The sequence below is a fragment of the Teleopsis dalmanni genome, chromosome 2, assembly GCF_002237135.1.
Source record: "Teleopsis dalmanni isolate 2A chromosome 2, ASM223713v2, whole genome shotgun sequence".
NCBI lineage: Eukaryota > Metazoa > Arthropoda > Insecta > Diptera > Diopsidae > Teleopsis > Teleopsis dalmanni.
In genome coordinates, this window is record NC_051847.1 from 184,840,691 (window position 1) to 184,858,125 (window position 17,435).

Below are 17,435 nucleotides of genomic sequence, written 5' to 3' on the forward strand. Positions count from 1 at the left end.
TCACTGCTAGGAATTGTCATTACAAATTAAATAAATTCGTTGCATTTTATGTTACAAATCCGATTCGTTCGTAATTCTAAATTTAATTTAAATCCTTTTATTTGAAATTGATTTTATTTTTTGTGCTTGCACGTACCTGCTTTCCATTTTGCATTTATTGTCTCTCACTTTACAGTGCATTTTAAAGTCCTCGAACAATTTCAAGCATTTCCGCTCCTGTTGACAAACTGATAATGCATGATTGCATGTAGGCAATGCATCAATCGGATAAGGATCCTTCTCAGCTGGAAAGAAAAGAGGAAATAAATTTACTAACATACAGACTTCTATATGCAACTAACTTAATTTTATCTATATACGTATATATATAGTGTGTAATTTTTTTGTCGATGTATTTTAAAGGAGTGCATAATAATTACTTGCTTAACATGCATGTTAAAGCCGACTTAACATGTAGAATGATGCGCTTATGGCTTATATTGCTATACTAGAGCTTTGCCATAAGTAGGATTAAACTTCTTTTGAATTTTATAGATAATAAACTTATAAATTCATATATATATACGTAAGTCAAAAGTAGCAATAATAAAAAAAAAATAGAAAAAATAACAACAATAAATAAATATGCAATAACAATTTTCTTCTACACGTCATGGCTCACAAAAAACGCACCTACAAACTGAAGCGCACTTAAGAACGGATTTTCAAATAAAACAATAAATCGCACAAAGTAAAAACAACAAAAAAAAATACAAAATAACAAAAAAATAATAAAAAATAACAATGGAGCCTGTAAGTGGCAAGGGAAAGCATAACAGGGAAGCGGAAAGTATGATTGCTGTACTTTGAGTGATGCTCAAAACTACTTAAGAATATTTCAAAGCACGGAGACGACGTTTGCAAATCTTTTGTTCCATTTATACTTCAAGTATGACGCCACGTCTTACACATCACCATATCGAACACACACATACATACACACACAGAGAAACGTGTATGCATATTCTGCATGCGGACTCGCACCCACAAAACTGCTCTGCTCACTTATGTTTTCACTCATACATCATTTACTTCACAACATTCGTATGCGTTGTAGCCAACTAAAAACAAAATGGAGTCATAAAACAGCGAAACTGATTTTTTTTCTCAATGTTCCTGCCATACTCGCTCGTACTTTGTACAAATTCGCATATTACTCACGTGATGTGTGCTTTGTTGTTGCCACACGAGACATTATAGAGTGTGTGTGTGTGTGAGTGTTGGTGCTTGCTTGTGCATTTTATATTGGTAGTGTGCGCGCAAGTGTTGTTGGTAGTGTAATCGTTGATGCAGTCCCTACGCAGTTGACTGATTCTTTTCCTCTAAACTTAAAAGTTTATTGTAATTTTAAGCTGAAGTTTCTATGCACTTATAAATGCGAATCAGCAAAGCAGGGATTCACAGCACATCACTGATGTGCATTTTATACAAAATTGAAAAGTTTTTTCCCCCAAAAACTAAGGAATAAAGCAAGCACTTTTCTACACATAATTTTTTTTTTATTTTTTATTTTTTTTTGAATATTTCTTGTTTTAGTGAGGTATTTTTGCATGCTAGAGAACCCACATTTGTATCTGTGAAAAAAGCATATTTTGTGCAGCATCGCGAATTATATTGTTGCCTTTAACATTTTATTATTCGCATTGTTTAAATCGCTCACAGCTAGCGCGTCTCTAAGTTGCTTGCTTCGACATCGCCTCCATCTTTGCAGCATCCTCGCGGAGTCTTCTTATTTTATAATAATAAATCTTGGAAAGTTTTACGCAAATGCTTAACCCATAATGGCGGTGTGCTTAACGTTTGCGGCATTGTTGCAGGTGAAATATATTTTTCATATGCTGCAGTCGTGATTGTTCAGAGATTGAAGGTACTTGCATGTAGAGTTGTATGTGGAATACTTAAGTCGCCAGGAGGGCTGAAAATAGTGCTGCTCAATATGCTGAATATTAAATCATTTGCGTATATAATCAAAAATTTTCTGATACTAATTTTATGTGTAGCAGCACAAAAGATATTTCCTTAATATTTTTAGTGTATCTTGTAGTATATTTGAAAACTATATATATAAATTTATTAATCACTGAACGTATAATAGTAAATACCTTTTACTATAGAAATACTTTAACTGTAAATACATTTTAAAATATAAGTTAAAAAGTACAAATAATTCAATTAAATGTTAATGTATGTGCAGTTTATTAGCGATCTAATAAACTCCTAAGTTTTTTAATTAAAACTCGATTTAATTTTCTTTAACAATTCAATGATGCAATTGGGCATTTACTTTTTTTAATTTGATTAAAAAAACAAATTACTGCACACCGGAGTGGCGATCACAATATCAACAAAAATACAAGCAAAAACAACATCAACTATCAATTTAATAAAGGCTTGGATTAAATATTGTGATTTTTTAATTTTGATTTATATTTTATCGATAAATTCTCAAATAGTAACTACTAATAACATTTACCATATCTTTCAAAATAGCCAGATATATGATTAATAGATAAAACTGATCGACTATATATTGATCCGTAACGATACTACTTTGAACTCCTTAAAACCTGTCAAAAATGCACATATTACTTCATACATGTGTATGTCATTAGTAAGTTTTAAGAAGTAATTCAACCCAATATCAGGAGCGAAAATAATTTTTTTTAAAATTACAACTTCTCAAACATAGATAAGATTTTAAACGGGTTGAGAACCTGTCACTACGTCACTGTATCCTTTTGAGAATTATTGTGAGAACCCACTTTAGTTCCATAGACGAGTAGTAGTTACAAACGCCAAATTATCCTCAACATAAAGAAGATGTTTCTTTAACACCCGGTTCGTTGTACTTTCTGCATTGGTCATTACTGGTTATATTAGGTTTACATATTATATAAAGGTAGTAATAATAATAAATCAATAACGACATCAGAGAATCGGAGAAGGACGAAAAAGGTTCCAAGTCGATTCGTGGTCTACTTCAGCTAATCCTTCACTTCAGTGAGGTCACTTATGGACGGTGCGCTGTCCACACGTCTCACAATATATATAAAATATTATATAAAGGTAGATAAAAACTATAAATTTAAAAAAAAAACGTTGAATAAAAACGTCGGTTTAAAATTTTGCATCGAACTATTTTTTATGTATAGTTGCACATGGCGTATGAGTGACTTTTCGTTAAAAGAGTAAAAGAGTAATGGAATGTTTGTATATAATATAAATTTTGAAAGGTTTTAAAAAATTAAAAAAAGATTTTTTAAATGTTTGATATAAAATATTAATATCTTCCAGTTTTTTAGTATATACTTTTTTATGCAGGCACTATAAAAAAATTATTACAAATTATTTAAAAATTATTTAAAATATTTAAAAAATTTTTTGAAAATTATTTAAAAATTATTTAAAATTATTTGAAAATTATTTAAAAATTATTTAAAATATATTTAAAAATTTTTTGAAAATTATTTAAAAGTAACTTAAAAATATATATAAATTGGATAATATACAAGTTTAAGAATTTTTTTTCAAACATACCTTTTTTAAGCACAAAACCGCAGGGATGATCGAATAAAAAATCCCGAAAATGATTACAATCAGGATCCATACCAGGTTCTTTACATAGGCAGGTTGGACGAAAGAATTGAAAAGCCTGCAGAGTTCTAAGTGCGGCTTGACATTTTGTAACAGTTACCGTACTGCATGATACTGAAAACAAAATAATAAATATTTATTTACTTTATTTTTTTCCAGTAAAATTTAATAACGATATATTTAAATAATAATGCAAATATTCTTTACATATTTATTGTATTTAGTTAACATTAATAACTTTGTTCACAGTACTTACATAGTCGAATTTTAATAATATGTTTATGTATATATGTAAAATTATAAACTAATTAAATATATAAATAAATGAACTTCATAAGAAAATATAATTTATTTTCACTAAAGTTTCATTTACAGTATCATAAATAATTTTATTGTAATTTATATTTCTGACATCTAATAAATGTTATGGAGAAAATAAATTATATAAAATATAATCAAGAATCTACTGACAAAGTGGTCAGTTAATAGTTTTCCATGTCATTACGAAAAGTAGTTAAAGTGTGAAAAATTACTTTCGTAAATCACATCATGTACGAGTAAATAATTGCTTTTGATATTTGAACTTCCTCTTATACACATAAATGTTTGTATTAATAGTAAAAGTATTTACTTAACAAGAGCGATATAAACCAAGGCGCAATGTGAGGAGTGAAATGTATGAAAGTATTATTTTGTAAAAAAAAATAACATAATATAGTATATCATATAAAATATATTAAATCCATTTAACTATGCTCACAAGCCAAAGTGCCAGCTATCTGTGCTAAAATAAGTTCAAAAAATAATGTGGGATAATAATGTAATAAAAATATAATTACAAAAAAATATACATATAAATTTAGAATAAACATATAATGTAAGTAAACATAAAATAGAATTCGACAGTGCTATCTAACTGCACTCAAAATATGAAATAGGAATGAGAAAAGGTCACTGTATGAAACCAGTTTATATATATTTATAATGTTATAAACTGTTTATAAAAACATTCTACTTCGTTATGTCCATGAGTCAGAGTGCCAGCGATCTGTATCAAAAAAGTTATTGCAATAATGTAGGATGTAATATATAATTAAAAACTGCTAACCAACTGCACTAAAAATATGAAATAGGAACAAGAAAAACCACAATGTTATAGAAACACTCTATTTAGCTATGCCCACAAGCCAAAGTGCCAGCTATCTGTACCAAAATATGAGAAAAGATTATTGTAGATTATTGTAGATTACTGTATATATATTAACAATGTTTTCAACTGTTTATAGAAACAACTTTAAAGCAATTTCATTTCCTAGGACATAATTTTCTACAGTTCTCACTTATCGCTTCCAAAAGCCAAGCATAATTTTAATACACTTGCTTTGCAAGACAATAATAATCACAAATCAGCAACAAGTGACAATTTTCACAGGCATTCATCATTTTTATGCCTGCAACGGTTGTCATAAAAACCATTTCACGTTTATTTTATTTTTTGTTTATTTTTGTGAGGCTACACCGCTATCGCTACCGCTACCGCCACTGGCGCTGTTATTGTTGTTGTCATGATTGATATTGTTTTCGTTTTGATTGTTATTGTTGCACATTCGCACTGTTTTATGAAGTTAACTCATAAATATGAAAAAATAACTAAAAATTATTAATGTTTCTCTTATTTATGCCTCAACACTTCGAGTGTTCCGCTTTTCGTTTGAACTCTTCAACTGCTTACTTCCCTCCAACTGCCATCACTATGTTGGTATAGCATAGCCCATCAGCAGACAGCCAGCAATTCGATGACAACATTTTTAGTTGCCGCCATTCGTTTTGTTTCCGGTTGTTGAAGTTACTTGTACTTGCATTGGTTCAATGATTAAAGGATCTTATGTTTTTTATTGTTTCGATAGGACTGCTTGCTCCCTATCAGCCCTGCCGCCTGACGTGCTGTTGTTGTTGTTGTTGTTGTTGTTATTGTCCTAGTAGTGGCATTTCGTTGGTTTTGTTGACAGCAATGATACATATTGGCGTATCATTTTTTTAGCTTTTCGATTTTATAGCCATTTTTTATTTTTTATTTATTATTGTTTTCGATTTTTATTATAACAACGACGACGACGACGACTACTACTACTACTTCCATTGCTGCTGGAGCTGGTGCTGTTGCTGCTGGTAGTGTTGTTACTAGTCTTGTTGCTTTTGTCCTTTCTGTGCAGTCCTGTTTCAGGAGCAATTCAGTGAAATGCCAGCGCACGAAATTGTGCGTGAAAATAAAAGTTTTAATTAACCGAACTGCCAATTTGATTGGCTATTTTTGAACATTTTTATTTGTCTTTAATGTTTTTACTGTTTTTACCATTTTTTATTTATTCATTTTTATTATTTTTTTGTCATTTTTGTTGTCACTTTTGTTGTTGATGTCGTTTGTTTGCTTACTTCCTTACTTCAACGGGAACTCTTAGTTTATTTATTGGATTAATAATAAACAAAAAATGGCAAATTGGATTTTTATTTGATTCCGAATTGTGCGTGACACTCTCTGCTTAATAAGTTTTTATTCTGATTTAGCAGCGAATTTTAATGATTCTGTTTTTATTCCATAAATAATGTTTTCATACGAAATTAACATTCATCGACAGCTTTAGCTCCTTTTAACTGCATTAATTTCACATTCCCAAATGAAGTGTAAACCTAATTATGATCACGTGATTTGCTTATTGATTTTATTTCATTGGCAATTATATATTGAATTTTGTGTCAATAATTATACTTCATTTAATTATATAGTATGGTGAGGGAGGAGTGGCGGTTATAGTAGGATATAAAAAATGTAAGAGGCATTTTATTAAAAAAAAAGCAGTAGTGGGATATTTTTATTTATGAAGTGTTCTAGATTACATTTTAACGTCAGTAGAGGCTATGTAATACAGGCAGTCATATGACGAATGGTGACGAGAATTTGACGCTCCTTTTGGTCATGACTTTCTTTATACAGAAAGTCACAGTAACTTCATACTTTTACTACTATTTTAATATATTTTTTTTGTTATGTTAAGCTTTTTCCGAGTTACTACATCTGGGCACTTTTACTCTATTATAGCTGGGTTGATTCTGCAGAGTATTCCTGAGAATCTTCGTGATTATTCAATGATTGATGTACGATCTGCGTACGGCCCCATGCGGTTACTGATTACTCTGAGATTAGATAGTGCTAAATTTAGTCTAAATTTAGAATATATTTTTTTAGGTGTGGATATGCTCTCATATTCAGACAAAGATACATAAATTTATTGCTAGTTGGCACATGTTTTGACATTTATTACTGAAAAACACTTTTGATCAATGTGACAAGGTACACATAGTCTCGTCATCATAAACCACTTAAAATTGAAACTTCTCTAATTTTTCTCAATTCAAATTCTCTAATTAACATTGAAAACAAATACAATCTTAAATTTGACGTAACCATGCCTCTCTGTATAAACTTCTTCTTTGTTCCATTAACTTCCAGTGGAGATGAAGCTCTACTGATCTCTTTAAGAATTTTATGTCATATGAGTAAAAATTCATTTTGAATGGAAAAGCGGGTCTTACTACGGAAAATTTTAAATTAAAAATCATTTTTAAATTTTACTGAAGTAAATTCTTGAGCTGACCATATAGGTCTAATTATTTAAATCCTGGCATTAAGTGTTACATATATAATAAAATTATATAATATTTAAAACAAATAACTAATAATGATTTCACTGTATTAAATATTCTGTAATTCATTTAAATTTAATCTTAACCAATTAATTTAATTAAATACTACGAGTATCACATGTAGTGGGTACTATAATCCCTATCTGACCCAATGAAAAATATTCTTTCAGTGCTATTTTTTTTTATTTATTTTTTTTTTTTTTGAGTTGATAGTTTAAGCTCTTCACTTGGTGAAATTACGAATTTCATGTCGCCAGTAATGTCAACACATTGGCACAGTATGTGGCGTCACGATGATATTGTCCTTCATTGCAAAGTATGCACGGATGACGCTGTGGCATGGCAATGAATATTTCCTTTGTTTTTTTTTTCTTTTTTTCTTTTTTTTGTATGCTCTGTGTTGGATTTGGTATGATCTACAGACCCACAAAGGAGTGTGAAGGATGCTGTGAAGCGCAAAAAGGCAACACCAACAACATTGACAATGTTATGGAAGAATGTAGGCATGACAGCTCTTTAAATCATTACGTCGAAAGTGTTTTAACTGGTGTTATCCTTTATTGGTATCTCCTGCCATTTGGAGTTGAACAAAGGAATGCAATAATAAATGCAACAAAATGACACAAAAGCCCTCCAAAGAAAGGTTATTGTTTAAAAATAAAAATTGCAATTATCATAAATAATGTAAATTTTGTATTCATACAATTCTGATAAAATTGAACTTCAAATTAACAATGCAATTAGTAAAAAAGGACTTTAATAAAAATTTACAATTATCTTGCTTTATAAAAAATTACATGCTATGGGGTATCCAAAAAGACTTATTAAGTTTTTAAAACAAATTATTTTGAAGTATAATTTTTGAAAATAAAAATCGTTTTAAGATATTTAATAAAGTTGTGAAGTTCAATAATATATATATTCAGTGTTCTTTAATTATTGGTTAATTTAAACAATCGAAATCAATTCAACAAATGTGTAATAATAAATGTTTATAAAATCCATACAAAATCTATATAAAAATGTATTTAAACGGATCTATAGTTATAAGTGTAAACATAATATTATTTATCTATCAATTAAAGTCGTTTAGGTATAAAAACTTGTTACTTATGAGAATTATGAATTAAGATAATATATGTGTAATATATAAAGTTATATATCTAATAAATTTAAAAAAAAAAATTCAATTTTTAAGTATGCGTCGTTAAAAAATGGTTTTAATATATATGAAAGTTTGTTAACTAAAGTTATATAGATAAAGCACATTTTCTTCATAACTTTTGATAAAAAATTTTGTTAAACCTTATAAAAATTGTCGCAATATAAGGTGATCTATAATTGTATCTAAAAGCAAACTTTATATACATTTATTAATATACGTAAAAGTTAAGCTTATAAAATTAGCTGGTTTATTATATAGGTAACTCTTATTACAGCAAAGTTTATAAGATTTGTCACTAATGATAATTTCGACTTAAGATAGTAAATATATACAAGAAACTGTGATATATCCATCTATATTTGAAATAAAAATGTGTTTTCTATACCACACAAAAAATGATTTTAAGTTATTTGGAAGTATCAAGACTAAATTCTGAACATTTAATAGATGTAGCATTTCCTCACATCGTTTTGGAGAGAAAATAGTTTAAAAAAGTTTATAAAAATTATCACATGACAAGAGGTTCTATAACTGTAGGTGAGAGAATCTATAGTTGTTTAAATAAAGCAATTTATAGTTAACTCTTTGCAGTAATTACTTTATTAAAGCACATAAATATGATCACTTATGACAATTATCACTTAATATAGAATTATATATCCATTCAAGAAACTTAAATATATCTGTACTTATTATAAAATAAAAATTAATTTGTTATTTTGTCTCACTAAAAATTGATTTTAAGATGTTTGTATATTTGTATACTAAAGTTATATAGATGTTGCACTTTTCCCCCATAATTTTTGTTAAACTACTTTATCAAAGCTTTTGCAAACTGAGCTTAAAAACATGACAGGAGAAAAATTGTTATAAAACTAAAGTCTTATAGATGTACCACTTTTTATCAAAGCTCTTGAAAACTGTCACATGACAAGAGAATCGTAATTGAACATGATAACTTAATATAAATTTATCAAGAAATTGTTATTAGACTTAAGGTATATAAGATGTATCACTTTTTCTTCATAATTTTTAATAAACTGCTTTATCAAAGTTCTTGAAAATCGTTACATGACAAGAGAGTCTAAATTGCACTTGAAAACATATAAGAGAATAAATTTATCAATATATTATTATTGAATATAACAGTTTATAGTTAAAATCTTCCATTAAGTATTATATTAAAATTTAAAAAGATTGTCACTTAGGACAGTTTTGACTCAAGATAGTATATTCATAGTATAAATTGTTATATCTCTTCATTTAAAATAGAAACAATAAGCCTCTAAATATATGTTATCCAAAGGTGGCTTTAAGAACTTTGAACTTTTGAAGATGTTATAGATGTTGCACTTGCTACCCATTACACCTGAAGCAATTAATCTAATAAAAATTGTTATATGAATATACATTTATCCTTACTAGACACATCTGTCATGGACTTCATATTCAAATTTAAAAAAATTCAAAATTTTATATTATTAATAAATTGCAGCAACAGCTTTTTATAACAATTCTTCAATTTTTATTACTTTTTACAGTAAATACTTACACAATAAATTATTGTGTAAAATTGCCTATAAGTAAACATATATTTTAGGAAATGTATTATATTGTTTTTTCAAAGGATATTTGATTTCTATAGCAGTCACAATATGCGAAAATTGTGTCAGTACTGAATTCTGAAAAACAAATAATAAATTAAAATTGACTATTGTGTAATTTTGAACAGTTGCCGTTTCAGTAGCAGGCAAAAACGTAATGAGTCGATAAATCAAAGTGAAGACATTTACATTTGCACATCAGTTTTCGATATTTGGAATCCGAAATCGGAAATTCGATTTTTATGCGTAACGCATAAAAGCAATTTACAGAAGTTGTAAGTGGCACAATTACACATGTTGCCAGGTACTTAAAAGTTAATACATGTTCAACATGCATGCCTGCGCAAATACTCACATACAATCACTGAGTAGCTGAGTAGATAGACGGATAGACACTGATACTGATAGATACAGCTATAGTAATATATTTAGTTGTGTGGCAATTGCATATGGGCATGTACTGAATATTCGCATTTGTGTTGATTGTATCAGCTTCTTTTCATTGCTGGAACATTTATGAAACCGTAACGAAGATAAAATGCATGCCAAATGGCAAGGATTACTTTGGCTTCTTTAGGTACATGCCAATGCTTGTTTGGCAGTTGTTGCAACAAGCAATAAAATCTGTTGTTTACAAAATCGACAAGTACAACATATGCTAAAGCTTTTATCTGTTTATCTGAACCATAATGGACGAATTCTCAGAATTGCACAAAGAATGACTTTAATGGCTTTTACATTGTTCTGAGCACTTAAATCCGTGCACTTGAAATGTTGAACGTATACGAATTGAAAGCTTTATATGGTTAATTTATTTCATATTAATCCTTATTGTTGTACTTAATTCATAGTTGGCTTTAATTAAGGTAATCTTTAGTGTGCATTGGATTTCGTAATAGAGATTACGAAATTAGCATCAAGTTCACACATGTACACTGAGAAAATTAAATCAATATTTCAATATTAATAATAAATTAATTACGATAACTTACAAAAAAATTAAATATGATCTATCTTATTCCATAAATGATATTAAATTTAAATCCATAGCACAAAATAGACAATCACATTAATTTAGAAATTTTTTAAAAGCAATAAATCTTCATTTCTTCTTTTATAACTTCTTTTATAAGAAATCGATGTATGCACTTACGACGATAAACCTATAATATTCATAAAGGCAGGTTTACTGTTTCTTAAGAATATAAATGGCTTTAAAGTTTGATAACAATATGCGAATATTACTACATTCCGAGCTGAAACTTCCAGCAAGTTATTTGAAGGGTCTTCATGGTCTCTGTTACAATCTCAACAAGTTGGATCTATCTGAAAGTGCAGAATGTTGACGCTGCTTGGAGACAGATGAGACACCTAATCACCTTATTTGTAAGTGTTCACATTTGATATTTTAATTAAGGGTTTTTTATAGAGTAATAGATCATAATAATAGAGTGAAATATAAACTATCAGGGTTGTAAATGGTATAATTTTTAAAAATTATTTATATAATATTATTTTCAATATTTTAATACTTCAATACTTTAATCATTATTGTATTTATATTTGCTAACATATAAAACTAACGAATTTAAAATGATTCAAGAGAACTAATTTCCATTTGCATTTAAAATCCTTTACCGACCTTTTAACAGCTTTATTTGGTTTTATATTATTTTCTTTTATTATTTCTAGAATACTCTAATTTATTTCTTATTTTAAATGATTTGCATTAAATAGCATTAAAGTCATTAAGTGTTTTTTTTTTTTTTGTAAGCTCAAGTAAGTACAATTAAAATCCTTTACGATTTCCTCTCAAGTAAAATTGCTTTTCAAAGCTTTATTTTCATGTGCTTTACATTTTTCAACACAAATACCACAATTTTCATTAAAAATTTAACCTGAGTCGTTGGCCACCAACACATATGCCACATCTATAAATACTAAGAAACAATTATTGTGTAATTGTGTGATTGTGTATTAATTTGTGTATTTTAAATTCAGTTTCCATAGTTTTCACTGTACAAACATAAGAACGTAAAAACGAACAAACGAACGAATGAGCATTTCTTTTAATTTTTTTATGTACTGTACTTTGCTTTCAACGAAACAAGTGTATTTTCATAGTTGGCAACAGTGATCAATATTCTAACAACAACAACAACACCAAATACAGTGGCGCTGAAAACACACACAAAAATGCTAAAATAAAAAATTAAATAAAAAAAAAAGATATAAATACAAAACAAATTTCTAAATTATTTACAAGTGCAATTTTCTCAATTTTTTCCGTTTGTTTCCAAAAGCCATTGTTTCAGGTGAACATTTACATACACATTATTGCATACATATATATTTATATGTATGTATGTATGCTTATATTAATATATGTGTGTGTTTATTTTATTCATATACATTTTTTAAACATTTGTTACAAAATTTGTGTGTTTGGGCAGGTTATATACTATATGTGCACGCTCTCATAGCTTCACTGCTCGAACACCGCAATTTTATAAGAATTTCGAAAGGAACTCAATTTAGTTGTGGCACCTCGACATGATATGGCGAAAACGCAAAGGCAAAGGCAATGGCAGAGGTAATGGCAAAGAAAAAGGCAAAGGTAAACGTAAAAATGTGAAAATAAGAAAATCGTTTGAACGCTCATTCGGGAATTCAAATGTGTTTCGTTATGTTTCGTTGTTTACAGTTATATAGCACGCGCGCGCAAATTATTTAAATAATTACAGAACAAGAAAAACTCATTGAACGAAAAAAAAAATTCAAGTATAATAAAAGTGAAATAATAATGAGTAATTTAAATGATTTAAAGCAACAGTAAGAGTTATTTCAATTTTAAAATATTAATTAAAATTTTAATAAAAATTTATTGCAATAATTTATAAAAAGAGTGTTGTAAAACAGCATCAAAAGTGTTTTAGTAGTTAGCGTTTAATTCACCATTACTTTGGCAAGGCGAGTTCTACCACAGTAAGGTGAATTATTTCACATGCGTACGGTACACCAACGTAGTCATAATAACTTTGTAATAAGACTCGAAATTATATTGGCTTAAACTTTTATATAATAATTTATTAGCGGACTAATTGATTATTTAAATAGAAATAAAAAAACTATGATTTATTATTTATATTTAAAAACAATTTATATATTATTAAAATAGTTTTTATATTTTTTTACCGGGCTTAAGTCGTTTATTTAAAATGACAAACGGCAAAAACGGTAAAAAAATATAAAAACTAAATAAATATAGGTCGTAATAACAATTCATTAAAATATTTTTCCGATACATCGACTATCTTCGATAGTCATCAGCCTTTTAGCCAGAATATTATTAATTTTTGTTTTAAATTTCAAATAAAATACAACATTACTTATTCTTTGCTGAATATGCTATGTTGTTGCTAAATGGAAGTGCTAACTTTCTAAAGAATTTTAAAATAGTTTAATATTCTGAGTAAGTTTTACCACTCAACTATACCAGGCGTATGCATTAGTTTTTTTGTTACAAAAAATATATTATTTTCAAATTAAAAAATTTTTTTTTATTTAAAATATTGATCATCGTCTTCGACACATTTTAACCATCTTTCAGGTAACTTATGAATACCATGGACAATGGTATTTGGAGGTTTTGGATTAGGCTAAGGCCCATATGCACTGCAACTAATGTGATCTATTGTGTACCGATATGAATACTATACTACCTAACAACACCTTCACTCGAGTGCATTTATTGCTTATTGTTATACAAAGCTCGTCACACACATTCATTCATAACTATATTGATTATTGATAATATTAATATCCTCATTTTAAATAAAAGAAATTTGCTATATTAAAGATATATTATTATTATAAAAAATTCTTTTCTTACCTGGTATGGGTCCACATACACGTGGAATTATTTCCAGTATTGCAGAACATGAGGGATCTTCAAAACATAACTGTCGAGCTAATATGCAATTTAAAATTGCTGAGGCTACTTTAATATTGGAACCTGAAAATAATAATTAAATAATTATATTATGAGTTCCTTAATTAAAATTTAATTATATTATTAGAACATAAAAGAACAAACTCACAAAAATTTAAAAACAAGCTATATTCAGTTAATAGTTAACTTCTTCGTGGTTAATATATTTATAATAATAGCAGCAATATAAATAATATAATAGCAATATATCGCTAAGAACTATTTCTTAATTCTTAAAGCCAAGCTTAAGAACTAAAAACTAACTAAAACAACGAAATAGTTTTTAGCGACATCTAGCGATATTATTTGTATAAATTTATCGAAGATCATTAGCGTGGACGAGAACCGTCAGAATGACATGTGAAAAAATAATGCAGCGACATCTGTCAATGATAGTTCTATTGGAGAGTTAAACACATTAAGTCAAGCTATGAACCACATATCCTAAGAAGTGCAAAAATAGGGATATAGTTTTTGTCCTGTTTTTGCTGTGTAGCGGAAGCTATATTGCAAAGAAACCCAGACAATACCATATATAGAACAAGAGCATTATAAAAATATTAGACTAAAAAAATTAGGATTGTGAGTTTTATTTCACTATCTAAACATAATTGTTTCTATGGTTTCAATATTCAGTAATTATCGTTTTTGGAAATGTCTGCGCTTTATATACATATGTATGTTGCAAGAATGAAGATCAACCAAAAAATTACTGCATATGAAACTTTTTAACTTAAAAAACTTATTCTGAGGAAAATTCAATAATTGAATGATTATGTAAATCAAAATAAATATACTAATCTTTGTTATATTATATCTAAAACACTAAATTAATAATATACTTGATATACATATTATTACATATACATATTATGAATAATATACTTATACTTGCGATTAAAATTCAAATAAAATTTTTGCAGCGGCTAATGTCTACAAGAAAAAGTTTTTTATCGTAGTGTTGGCAACTCTTTATTTGATCTCTTGAAGCTCTCCATTTGTTTATTTTTTGATCTTTCTTTTTAGCCATCTTGACATTTCTCACGAACAGCTGATTAGAGTATATGGAAATAGCAAAGTGCATTGCATATCAAGAATTTTTGGCTAAATATCTAAATTAAATTAAATTTTATATTAAATTCAAATAATAAAACTAAAAAGTGTGCAAAAAATTAAACCATTTTAATAAAATGATTGAATTGGATCCTGATATTGTAGTAGAATTCGAGAGTCTGGAAGTGTCAACAAAACGACCAACCCTGGAGGAAATCAGTAATTTTGATGAAAATGCACACATTAAAGTAAGAGAAGAAGCAACACATCCCACTTTTGCCACAATACCAAAGTTTTTTCATGCACCGCCACCACTGACCGATACACTGCGACAGAATTTGCGTAAGGAGGCACATTCGCTGTTTTTACAGAAACGTTCCCAAGAATTGCTGGACAATGAAGAGTTGAATGCACTATGGGGCATACTGGAGAAGCAGTGCACACAGATAACACCGCTTGGACAACAATTGATTGGTTATGATGAATATTTAAAAGTAATCGAAGCGGTGAGTGAAAAATGCCGCAAATTCTTAACAGCGCGTCTGTTTGCCAAATTGCAGTGCAGTTCAGGTTATCCAGGTAGGTGACTTCATATTATTTGGTTGTCTTTAATAAACCATTAAAGATTATTTTTATTTTTCTTAAAGGTAAAGTGGAAATTGTTAGTATATTTAACTATACTATGCGAAAAGTATGGCTAATGCAGGGTCGCATAGGACTTTCATTCTACGATGATACTGGGCAGGGTTTTTTACGTGAAATCGATATGGAAAATTATATTGTTGATATTATACCGACTTTGTCACAAATTTCCGTCGAACCATCTTTTCATAGTTTCTATGTTTGTACGGTGGTGAAAAAATTCTTTTTCTTTCTCGATCCGCTACACACTGGACGTATACGCATACGTGATATATTGGCCTCTGGTCTGCTGGCTGAGCTGTTGGAGTTGCGTGATGAAACAACGAAGGAAGAACAAGAGAGAAATTGGTTCTCAATGACGTCAGTGTTGAGTGTGTATGGAAATTATCTTAATTTGGATAAAGACCATAATGGAATGTTGAGTAAGCAAGAGTTAGCTGCTTATGGCAGTGGTACACTGACATCTGTCTTCCTCGATCGTGTATTTGATGAATGTCGGACATTTGATGGCGAAATGGATTATAAAACATTTCTTGATTTTGTACTTGCACTTGATAATCGCAATGAACCACAATCGCTGCATTACTTATTCCGTATATTAGATGTCCAGCACAAGGGCTACCTGACCGCACAGACACTTCATTACTTTTTCAAAGGCATACAGGAGCAAATACGCGCTGTAAATGCTGATGCGGTAAACTTTGAAGACCTGAAAGATGAAATTTTTGATATGGTCAAATCAAAGGATCCCTACAAAATTACATTACAGGATTTAATTAATTGGTAAGTTTTTATAAAGTTGCACAAAGAAGGTTTCAAAAACACTTGCCACAACTTAATAATAATATTTCATCTTCTCTGTGGGTGTGTGGTGTGTGAGTGTGTGTGAGTCTGTGTGTGGTTGTTGCTGGTATGCCAAGTGCCGCTCTTCTCTCGGTTGTCGGTTGCCAGTTGCCAGTTGCCATTTGCTGGCTGTTAGTTGCTATTTCAATTAAATTTCTTTACTTATTTAATTGCAGTGGACAAGCTGAAACTGTTGTCTCCATACTAATTGAATTTCACAAATTCTGGGCATATGAAAATCGTGAAGAAAATTCACATAATGTTTGAGAATTTGTAATAGCAAATACGGAAATTGTGAAACGACCAGAATAAATAAAAATTTAATTAAAATGTTGGAAATGCAATTGCCACAACGACTGAGAAAATTAGATGCTTTTAATTAAAAATGAGTTTCTTTTATTTCGTTTCGTTTTTTTTTTTGCGATTCTCATTTTCCTTACTGCCATTTGTGTGCCACACTTACGAATCTGCCGGGTTGTAAGTTTAGTTAATAATATTAAATTCAGAATGTTCTGCACATGTAAACAATTAAAATTTAGAGTTTAAGAATTTAAACATTCCATAGTTTTTAAAAACAAAATGTAACCATTAGTTTACAACTATTACAATTTAAATTTAATTTCAAATTTCATTTAAATTTTTAAAAATTGATTAATAAATTTTTAAATTTAATTTTAGATTTTTTTAAATTTAAGATTTAATTTGAACTTGTTTTTAATTTTAATTTAAATTTATTTTAAAATTTAATTTAAATTTATTTTAAAATTTAATTCAAATCTATTTTAAAATTTAATTTAGGTTT

At 28.6% G+C, this 17,435-nt stretch overlaps 1 protein-coding gene and 1 pseudogene across 1 annotated transcript; one reads left to right on the plus strand and one right to left on the minus strand.

Annotated features, from left to right (window-relative positions):
• LOC119676354 overlaps positions 1-14,138 on the minus strand; it is a 71,760-nt pseudogene extending 57,622 nt beyond the window's left edge.
• An 894-nt stretch (positions 14,139-15,032) lies between these two features.
• LOC119684877 (serine/threonine-protein phosphatase 2A regulatory subunit B'' subunit gamma-like) lies at positions 15,033-17,168 on the plus strand. Its single transcript, XM_038099009.1, has 3 exons — positions 15,033-15,727; positions 15,796-16,573; positions 16,810-17,168. Exons 1-3 carry the CDS (start codon positions 15,286-15,288, stop codon positions 16,898-16,900), a joined length of 1,311 nt encoding a protein of 436 aa, XP_037954937.1. The 5' UTR covers positions 15,033-15,285; the 3' UTR covers positions 16,901-17,168.
• The last annotated feature ends 267 nt before the right edge of the window (positions 17,169-17,435 follow it).

Bases quoted from the DNA above. Each gene is read 5' to 3' on its own strand.
- LOC119684877 (XM_038099009.1), top strand. From the start codon at position 15,286: ATGATTGAATTGGATCCTGATATTGTAGTAGAATTCGAGAGTCTGGAA. The intron at 15,728-15,795 runs GTAGGTGACTTC...TTTTTCTTAAAG, and splicing joins GTGCAGTTCAGGTTATCCAG to GTAAAGTGGAAATTGTTAGT. The intron at 16,574-16,809 runs GTAAGTTTTTAT...ATTTAATTGCAG, and splicing joins TTACAGGATTTAATTAATTG to TGGACAAGCTGAAACTGTTG.